General features: G+C 42.3%; 1 protein-coding gene across 1 annotated transcript; it reads right to left on the bottom strand.

Moving 5' to 3' along the window:
- Positions 1-1,085: 1,085 nt before the first annotated feature.
- Positions 1,086-9,579, bottom strand: LOC106571320 (uncharacterized). Its single transcript, XM_014144258.2, has 2 exons — positions 8,887-9,579; positions 1,086-2,241 (listed from the first exon to the last, which is right to left on the bottom strand). The coding sequence occupies exons 1-2, from the start codon at positions 9,468-9,470 to the stop codon at positions 2,079-2,081; spliced, it is 747 nt and encodes a 248-aa protein (XP_013999733.1). The 5' UTR covers positions 9,471-9,579; the 3' UTR covers positions 1,086-2,078.
- Positions 9,580-10,550: the final 971 nt, after the last annotated feature.

A 10,550-nucleotide genomic window follows, 5' to 3' on the forward strand; every position in this document is an offset into this window, starting at 1 on the left:
GTCTGCAATGCAATGGATAACGTACCTGTAACCACACCAACAAGAAACAAAAACAGTCAAAAACAATTTAAAAAATAAAGAGCAGTGGCTTGATAATAAAATCATTTTTGTGGTAAATTAATCAAACACTGTCCATTGTGCTGATCTCTTATTGCTCATGTTTGAGTCGCATAGCATCGGATATTGGCAGTCACCGAAAAGAGGGTTATTATCATGAAAAACAGCCTTCCTAAATTCCTTTGGAAGTCAGCTGCAAGGGGAGAGGAAAGTTTAGTGCATTCAGAAAGTATTCAGATCCCTTGACTTTTTCCACATTTTGTTACGTTAGCCTTATTCTAAAATGTATTAAATTGCCCCCCCCAATCAAAACACAATAACCCAAAATGACAGAGCAAAAACAAGAACCAACGCCATTCCCATGTTGTCTTGTCTGTGTGCTTAGGGTCATTGTCCTGTTGGAAGGTGAACCTTTGCCAAAGTCTGAGGTCCTGAGCGCTCTGGAGCAGGTTTTCATCAAGGATCTCTCTGTACTTTGTGCCTTTCAACTTTCACTCGATCCTGACTTGTCTCCCAGTCCCTGCCGCTGAAAAATAAAAAAACACAGCATGCTGCCACCACCATGCTTCACCGTAGGGACGGTGCCAGGTTTCCTCCAGACGTGACGCTTGGCATTCAGGCCAAAGAGTTCAATCTTGATTTCATCAGACCAGAGAATCTTATTTCTCATGGTCTGAGAGTCCTTTAGTAGTTGCCTTTTGACAAACTCCAAGCAGGTGGTCACGTGCCTTTTACTGAGGAGTGGCTTCCGTCTGGCCGCTCTAGGATAAAGGCCTGATTGGTGGAGTGCTGCAGAGATGGTTCTCCAAGGTGTGCCTTTCCAAATCATGTCCAATCAATTAACATTACCCCAGGTGGACTCCAAGTTGTAGAAACAGCACAAGGATTATCAATGGAAACAAGATGCACCTTGAGTCTCATAGCAAAGGGTCTGAATACTTATGTAAATAGAGTATCAGTCATATACAGTTGCAAAAAATTCTAAACCCATTTTTGCTTTGGCATGTGGTATTGTGTAGATTGAAGAATTAAAAAAAAATCATTTTTCAAATAAGGCTGTACCATAAAATGCTGAAAAATGTGTGGTCTGAATACTTGGTCTAATGATATGTCTAATGTAGACAATAATATAGTAAATTAAATCTGGGTTTATTGGGGTTAAAATACAGCAGTTCTGCCATTTGGACCACCATGCTGTTGATGTCATGCAGCCCGTCATGTGTTTTTACTTTTTCATAACAAGTTGTGTTGGACAACAGAATGTTTGTCACTGCGACAACTGTCTACAGACCAACTGTAAACCAGACTGTAGGCTAAAATGTAATTTTCACTAGGTTGTAATAACCTCAATATTTTACCAGTTGGCCAACAGTGCTTCATAGGCCTAGGCTACAGTAAAACTAGGCTACAGCAACTTAAGTGTGGTGACTTCACATTAGTGTGTCAATACAATCAATGCAGCGTAACTGCATGGAAGCAGTCATTTAAGAACTAGCGAATTAGTGACAGAACTGCCAATATCAGACCATCCAGTACAAGGCAGTATACAGGACAAATATTGGGGATAAAAACATATGTAGATTAAAATATTTTGACTACTTACTAAAAAATACACTAAAATCAGAAGACCCCGTCTTTACAGTCCATTCAGACCCATTGCCCACATTACAGCCTTATTCTAAAATGTATTTAAAAATGTTTTATACATTTGCCTGTTTTATAAACCTGTTTTTGCTTTTTCATTATTGTATACTGTGTAGATTGAGGAATTGTTTTATTTAGTCAAATTTAGAATAAGGTAGTAATGTAACAATGTGGGAAAGTCAAGGGGTCTGAATACTTTCTGAATGCACTGTATGGTGTCATGTCGACATTTATTCTCTTAAATACTGAAAGCATTTTGCATCCTGTCATTTCCTTAAGTCCAGGACATGTGCATGTAATGTCCTTGGCAATGGAATAACAGCTGCTAAACTCCATGGTCTATAAAACATACATATGCATTTGCTGGTCAAGACTTGCTATTTCTTCTTCGCAGTAGCACGGGGCTTGCGTGGCCGGACAGTGGCAGCCGCAGGGGCTACAGGATTATGTGGACGACCAGTGGTAGTTGGTGAGGTGGGTGGCTTTGTACCGTTCTCCTGGTAGGATCGGTGGAGGAATATTAGACGCTCTCTGCTGATGCTGAGGGAAATAAAAAGTAACAGCATTAGATACTGGTTCTATAACATGTCCATTATAAAACATATTTTAGCGAACTTAACCCAACACCTAGCAACCTCATTAAGACGTTGGTTTGAAAACATATCCTTTTTTATTTGGGTAATTTTCTATACATTGTTGTACATCTACTCTACGACAGGGCCCTCCAACCCTGTTCCTGGAGAGCTCCCGGCCTGTAGGTTCACACCCCAACCCTAATTTAGAGCAACTGATTCTAATAATTAGCTGGTTGATAAAATAAATCTGATTAATTAAACTGGGGTTGGAGAGAACCTACAGGAGGGTAGCTCTCCAGGAACAGGGTTGGAGAGCCCTACTTTACAGGCATATCAAAGTTCGAGAGTGGGATCACTGTTATTTGTAGAGGTGTGATCCAATTTGTAAGCATTAGTAAACAGAGTGAATGTGAAAATGGTCACTTTACACTGGTGATTTGCAGGGTGTGCAATGATACAAGTAAAAGGAGGACTGATTGGTTACATTGCCAAGTTCGCTGTATTAAATAGCCCAAACATTTTTTTATCACAATGTCATACCACACAATTAGGGTCCGGAGTTAGCTAGGTCTCCAGATCAGGAAAAAAAAAAACACCATCACTCTTGAACCTTTTGTGCCACCTCTGCCCTTATGGGACTGGCATCAGTATAGAAATGCAAGTCAAAAGTCCAACCACGAACATCAAGTCAATCAAGATCTCAGCGATTACTGCCTGCATCCGTAATGGGTCTGCGACCAAACGACCACCCCTCATCACTGTCAAACGCTCCCTAAAACACTTCTGCGAGCAGGCCTTTCTAATCGACCTGACCGGGGTATCCTGGAATGACATTGACCTCATCCCGTCAGTCGACGATGCCTGGCTATTCTTTAAAAGTACCTTCCTCCCCATATAAGCATGAGCATGCCCTACTCCAAAAAAAAAATGGAACTAGGAATACATATACAGTGAGGGAAAAAAGTATTTGATCCCCTGCTGATTTTGTACATTTGCCCACTGACAAAGAAATGATCAGTCTATAATTTTAATGGTAGGTTTATTTGAACAGTGAGAGACAGAATAACAACAACAAAAAATCCAGAAAAACATGTCAAAAAAGTTATAAATTGATTTGCATTTTAATGAGGGAAATAAGTATATGACCCCCTCTCAATCAGAAACATTTCTGGCTCCCAGGTGTCTTTTATACAGGTAACGAGCTGAGATTAGGAGCTCCTGAGAAGGTGACAACAGTTGGTGCGATTATTTGCAAATAGAAGAAACACAAAATAACTGTCAATCTCCCGCGACCTGGGGCTCCATGCAAGATCTCACCCCGTGGAGTTGCAACGATCATGAGAACAGTGAGGAATCAGCCCAGAACTACACGGGAAGATCTTGTCAATGATCAAGGCAGCTGGGACCATAGTCACCAAGAAAACAATTGGTAACACACTACACTGTGAAGGACTGAAATCCTGCAGCACCCGCAAGGTCCCCCTGCTCAAGAAAGCACATGTACATGCCCATCTGAAGTTTGCCAATGAACATCTGAATGATTCAGAGGACAACTGGGTGAAAGTGTTGTGGTCAGATGAGACCAAAATGGAGCTCTTTGGCATCAACTCAACTTGCCGTGTTTGGAGGAGGAGGAATGCTGCCTATGACCCCAAGAACACCATCCCCACCGTCAAACATGGAGGTGGAAACATTATGCTTTGGGGGTGTTTTTCTGCTAAGGGGACAGGACAACTTCACCGCATCAAAGGGATGATGGACGGGGCCAAGTACCGTCAAATCTTGGGTGAGAACCTCCTTCCCTCAGCCAGGGTATTGAAAATGGGTTGTGGATGGGTATTCCAGCATGACAATGACCCAAAACACACGGCCAAGGCAACAAAGGAGTGGCTCAAGAAGAAGCACATTAAGGTCCTGGAGTGGCCTAGCCAGTCTCCAGACCTTAATCCCATAGAAAATCTGTGGAGGGAGCTGAAGGTTCGAGTTGCCAAACGTCAGCCTCGAAACCTTAATGACTTGGAGAAGATCTGCAAAGAGGAGTGGGACAAAATCCCTTCTGAGATGTGTGCAAACCTGGTGACGAACTACGAGAAACGTCTGACCTCTGATTGCCAACAAGGGTTTTGCCACCAAGTACTAAGTCAAGTTTTGCAGAGGGGTCAAATACTTATTTCACTCATTAAAATGCAAATCAATTTATAACATTTTTGACATGCGTTTTTCTGGATTTTTGTTGTTGTTATTCTGTATCTCACTGTTCAAATAAACCTACCATTAAAATTATAGACTGATAATTTCTTTGTCAGTGGGCAAATGTACAAAATCAGCAGGGGATCAAATACTTTTTCCCCCTCACTGCAGTCCTTGGTTCACTCAGACCTGTCTGCCCTTGACCAGCACAAAAACATCCTGTGGCATTCTGCATTAGCATCGAATAGCCCCCGTGATATGCAACTTTTCAGGGAAGTTGGGAACAAATATACACAGACAGTTAGAAAAGCTAAGGCTAGCTTTTTCAAAACAGAATTTTGCATCCTGTAGTACTAACTCAAAAAGGTTCTGGGACACTAAAGTCCATGGAGAATAAAAGCACTGCTGCCCACTGCTCTGGGGCTAGGAAACACTTACCACCGATAAATTCACTATAATTGAGAATTTCAAGAAGCATTTCTCTACGGCTGGCCAAGCTTTCCACCTGGCTACCCCTTCCCCGGTCAACTGCCCGGCACCCTCCACAGCAACCCGCCAAAGCCCCCACCATTTCTCCTTCACCCAAATCCAGATAGCTGATGTTCTGAAAGAGCTGCAAAATCTGGACCCATACAAATCAGCCGGGCTAGACAATCAGGACCCTCTTTCTAAAATGATCTGCCGAAATTGTTGCAACCCCTATTACTAGCCTTTTCAACCTCTCTTTCATATCGTCTGAGATTCCCAAAGATTGGAAAGCTGCCGCGGTCATCCCCCTCTTCAAAGGGGGTGACACTCTAGACCCAAACGGCTACAGACCTAGATCTATCCTACCCTGTCTTTCTAAGGTCTTCGAAAGCCAAGTTAGATTACCGACCATTCGAATCCCACCGTACCTTCTCCGCTATGCAATCTGGTTTCAGAGCTGGTCATGGGTGCACCTCAGCCACGCTCAAGGTCCTAAACGACATCAACCTCCATCGATAAGAGACATTACTGTGCAGCCGTATTCATCGACCTGGCCAAGGCTTTCGACTCTGTCAATCACCACATCCTCATCGGCAGAATCGACAGCCTTGGTTTCTCAAATGATTGCCTCGCCTGGTTTACCAACTACTTCTCTGATAGAGTTCTGTGTGTCAAATCGGAGGGCCTGTTGTCCGGACCTCTGGCAGTCTCTATGGGTGTGCCACAGGGTTCAATTCTCGGGCTGACTCTTCTCTGTATACATCAATAATGTTGCTCTTGCTGCTGGTGATTCTCTGATCCACCTCTATGCAGATGACACCATTCTGTATATTTCTGGCCCCTCTTTGGACACTGTTATCTAACCTCCAGACTAGAGGTCGCCCGATTATGATTTTTCAGTGCCGATACCGATACCGATTATTGGAGGACCAAAAAAATGCCGGTGCTGATTTTTATTTATTTTTTTAACATTTGTAATAATGACAATTACAACAATACTGAATGAACACTTATTTTAACTTAATATAATACATCAATAAAATCAATTTAGCCTCAAATAAATAATGAAACATGTTCAATTTGGTTTAAATAATGCAAAAACAAAGTGTTGGAGAAGTAAAAGTGCAATATGTGCCATGTAAAAAAGCTAACATTTAAGTTCCTTGCTCAGAACATATGAAAGCTGGTGGTTCCTTTTAACATGAGTCTTCAATATTCCCAGGTAAGAAGTTTTAGGTTGTAGTCATTATAGGACTATTTCTCTCTATACGATTTGTATTTCATATACCTTTGACTATTGGATGTTCTTATAGGCACTTTAGTATTGCCAGTGTAACAGTATAGCTTCCGTCCCTCTCCTCGCTCCTACCTGGGCTCAAACCAGGAACAGATCGACAACAGCCACCCTCGAAGCAGCGTTACCCATGTAGAGCAAGGGGAACAACTACTCCATGTCTCAGAGCGAGTGACGTTTGAAACGCTATTAGCGCGCACCCGCTAACTAGCTAGCCATTTCACATTGGTTACACCAGCCTAATCTTGGGAGTTGACAGGCTTGAAGTCAAACAGCACAATGCATTGCGAAGGGCTGCTGGCAAAACGCACTAAAGTGCTGTTTTGAATGAATGCTTACGAGCCTGCTGGTGCCTACCATCGCTCAGTCAGACTGCTCTATTAAATCATAGACTTAATTATAACATAATAACACACAGAAATACGAGCCTTAGGTCATTAATATGGTCGAATCCGGAAACTATCATCTTGAAAACAAAACATATTTCCTGTCAGTGAAATACGGAACTGTTCCGTATTTTATCTAACGGGGGGCATCCCTAAGTCTAAATATTCCTGTTACATTGCCCAACCTTCAATGTTATGTCATAATTACGTAAAATTCTTGCAAATTAGTTCGCAACGAGCCAGGCGGCCCAAACTGTTGCATATACCCTGACTCTGCGTGCAATGAACGCTAGAGATGTGACACAATTTCATGTTAGCAGGCAATATTAACTAAATATACAGGTTTAAAAATATATACTTGTTTATTGATTTTAAAGAAAGGCATTGATATTTATGGTTAGGTACATTAGTGCAACGACAGTGCTTTTTTCGCAAATGCACTTGTTAAATCAACACCCATTTGGCGAAGTAGGCTATGATTCAATGATAAATTAACAGGCACCGCATCGATTATATGCAACGCAGGACACGTTAGATAACCTAGTAATATCATCAACCATGTGTAGTTAACTAGTGATTATGTTAAGATTGATCGTTTTTTATAAGATAAGTTTAATGCTAGCTAGCAACTTACCTTGGCTTCTTGCTGCCCTCGCGTAACAGGTAGTCAGCCTGCCATGCAGGCTCCTCGTGGAGTGCAATGTAAGGCAGGTGGTTAGAGCGTTGGACTAGTAACCGGAAGGTTGCAAAAACCAATCCCCGAATCCCCCCTGAACAAGGCAGTTAACCCCCGTTCCTAGGCCGTCATTGAAAATAAGAATGTTTTCTTAATCTGACTTGCCTAGTTAAATAAAGGTGTAAAAAAAAAAATTAAAAACGATTACCGATTGTTATGAAAACTTCAAATCGGCCCTAATTAATGGGCCATTCCGATTAATCGGTCGACCACAACTCCAGACGAGCTTCAATGCCATACAACTCTCCTTCTGTGGCCTCCAACTGCTCTTAAACGCAAGTAAAACTAAATGCATGCTATTCAATCAATCACTGCCCGCACCTGCTCGCCCGTCCAGCATCACTACTCTGGACGGCTCTGACTTAGAATACGTGGACAACTACAAATACCTGGGTGTCTGGCTAGACTGTAAACTCTCCTTCCAGACTCACATTAAGCATCTCCAATCCAAAATTAAATCTAGAATCGGCTTCCTATATCGCAACAAAGCATCCTTCACTCATGCTGCCAAACATACCCTCGTAAAACTGACCATCCTACCGATCCTTGACTTTGAGCGATGTCATTTACAAAATAGCCTCCAACACTACTCAACAAACTGGATGCAGTCTATCACAGTGCCATCCGTTTTGTCACCAAAGCCCCATACACTACCCACCATTGCGACCTGTACGCTCTCGTTGGTTGACCCTCGCTTCATACTCGTCGCCAAACCCACTGGCTACAGGTCATCTACAAGTCTCTGTTAGGTAAAGCCCCGCCTTTTCTCAGCTCATTGGTCACCATAGCAGCACCCACTCGTAGCACGCGCTCCAGCAGGTATACTTCACTGGTCACCCCCAAAGCCAATTCCTCCTTTGGTCGTCTTTCCTTCCAGTTCTCTGCTGCCAATGACTGGAACGAACTGCAAAAATCTCTGAAGCTGGAGACTCATATCTCCCTCACTAGCTTTAAGCACCAACTGTCAGAGCAGCTCACAGATCACTGCACCTGTACATAGCCCATCTGTAAACAGCCCATCTATCTACCTACCTCATCCCCATACTGTATTCATTTATTTATTTATTTATTCATTTATTTTTCTTGCTCCTTTGCACCCCAGTAGCTCTACTTGCACATCTACCATTCCAGTGTTTAATTGCTAGATTGTAATTACTTCGCCACCATGGCCTATTTATTGCCTTAACTTACCTCATTTGCACTCACTGTATATAGACTTTTTGTTCTCTTTTGTTCTACTGTATTATTGACTGTATGTTTTGTTTATTCCATGTGTAACTCTGTGTTGTTGTATGTGTCGAATTGCTATGCTTTATCTTAGCCAGGTCGCAGTTGCAAATGAGAACTTGTTCTCAACTAGCCTACCTGGTTAAATAAAGGTGAAATACAATTTTTAAAAGTTTTCATAGTGAAATAAAATCCCAATCCAATAGGCCTACAACTTTGTGTCACCTCAAGACAATTACTACTACGTTAGTATTAAGCTCACTGGGTTGTGATTCTAGATGTATGTGAAATACTATGTAAAGCACGTACCCATATATGAATAGAAATGATTCCTCGCAGACTGGAACACCTCCAACCAGGTATGGAAGTGTTTGGGGGTTCCGTTGAGTCTGCTCACCTGTCTTGGAACACTGGGGCTTCGCACCTACGGTAAGTATAGGTGCGATGGTATTTAATACTCCGAGAATGGCAATGTCTCTCAACCTCTGTGTTAAGGATGCCATATTACGCCTGTATTTGTAGATGCGGTCTGGGTACAACTTTTTTGTGCACGATCCTTCGTTGTCTTCCTTCCGCCCCTCTCCGCATTTGCAATCAAATTGACGGATTTTGTCCATCTCCTTGTCATAACCCGGTTCCATCGCGTTGCGCACTCTAATCATAATCATCTCAACTTCATCTGTGATAACTGAGTGATCCATGTCATAATCGTCATCACCGTCACCATCTTCAGATTCAGAGAGGACATGTGTGTGATCTCCAGCCACCGAGTAATCTTTCACAAGTTCTATCCACTGATTTACATCGGCGACGCCAAGCAGATTCATTGAAGTGACGTCACTGAGATCTGCAGCCATAGCCTCGGCCTGTGCCTTGCTCCGTTTGCGGTCCATCGTCGGTATAATACAAAGCAGGTCGAGTCAAACATCTACGAAACCTAAAACAGGACGAGCAGTGCTATTCGTGCTCCTTCAGTGTGCATTCATCTGTCCCGCGAGTTCCGGGTGGGCGGAGTTTGTGAATGTAAGACCTTTCCATTGGTCCTTATGAGAAAATCTGTCCTATCACGTGACTCAGGCGCGCTAGAGAAACGCACCTAATTGGTCTGCTTAGAGACATGGGTGGTGTTGACCAGGAAAATAGCCCTCGAATAGGGGGCTCGGTTAAGGGAAAACTTTGGGGGGAAAAAATATGTTGTATCACCAGAAATGATATAATTATATATCAATGTAGAAATAAAAAAGTGGATAAAATAAGATCCTGTGTTGCAATATAACTTATATTAAAAGTAAGTTACAGCTCTATAGGCATATATTCAGAGCTTGACTTGAACTGAAGTAATTACAGGTACTCATTTTGGGTGCTGGTACTGTTTATATTTAGGTGCAGGAGCTCCGACACTTTTGAGCTCATATTCTTTAACAGGTGCAGGAACTCAAGCAGCAGACAAATGTTGGTACAGGTTGTCCGCTCCGGTGAGCTCCTGCCCAAGTCAAGGACTGCAAATACTAGGCTTCTATCTCTTTTGTCCTTTTCATTTAACAACATTCTCTTAGGAGGGATGGACACACACACACACACACACACACCATACAAAAGGTAGCCTATATTAGCATATCATTATTTATTTTTTCCTTCCAATACTTCTTTTTGACCCTCTAGGTTTAGAACTCACTGGCCTTCCACTCTAGCTGTAGCTGCTTGACAAGGGACCTGTTGAAATGTAAATAAACACCACTAGCTATCATAACTTCCCTGTTATCAGCACTGATGGCTGTGAAAATGTATAATTAGTCCCAACAATTACATTTTAAAGGTGCTAAGTGTGTTAAAACAACTGATCCAGTTACTGGAAGAGTTGGTTGTGTAAACGTGCTAAACAATGGAAGATAATCAGAACTAATGGACCAAACTCCTACCCCAGGACACTCAGGCAGTGTTATGATAATCCACCAAATGTCCTTATTATTGTA

Source organism: Salmo salar, chromosome ssa15, assembly GCF_905237065.1.
Source record: "Salmo salar chromosome ssa15, Ssal_v3.1, whole genome shotgun sequence".
Taxonomy (NCBI): domain Eukaryota; kingdom Metazoa; phylum Chordata; class Actinopteri; order Salmoniformes; family Salmonidae; genus Salmo; species Salmo salar.

Coding starts and splice junctions, on each gene's coding strand:
- LOC106571320 (XM_014144258.2), bottom strand. CDS start 9,470: ATGGACCGCAAACGGAGCAAGGCACAGGCCGAGGCTATGGCTGCAGAT. Junction 2,242..8,886: donor TCATTTCTATTCATATATGG/GTACGTGCTTTA, acceptor TATTTCCCTCAG/CATCAGCAGAGAGCGTCTAA.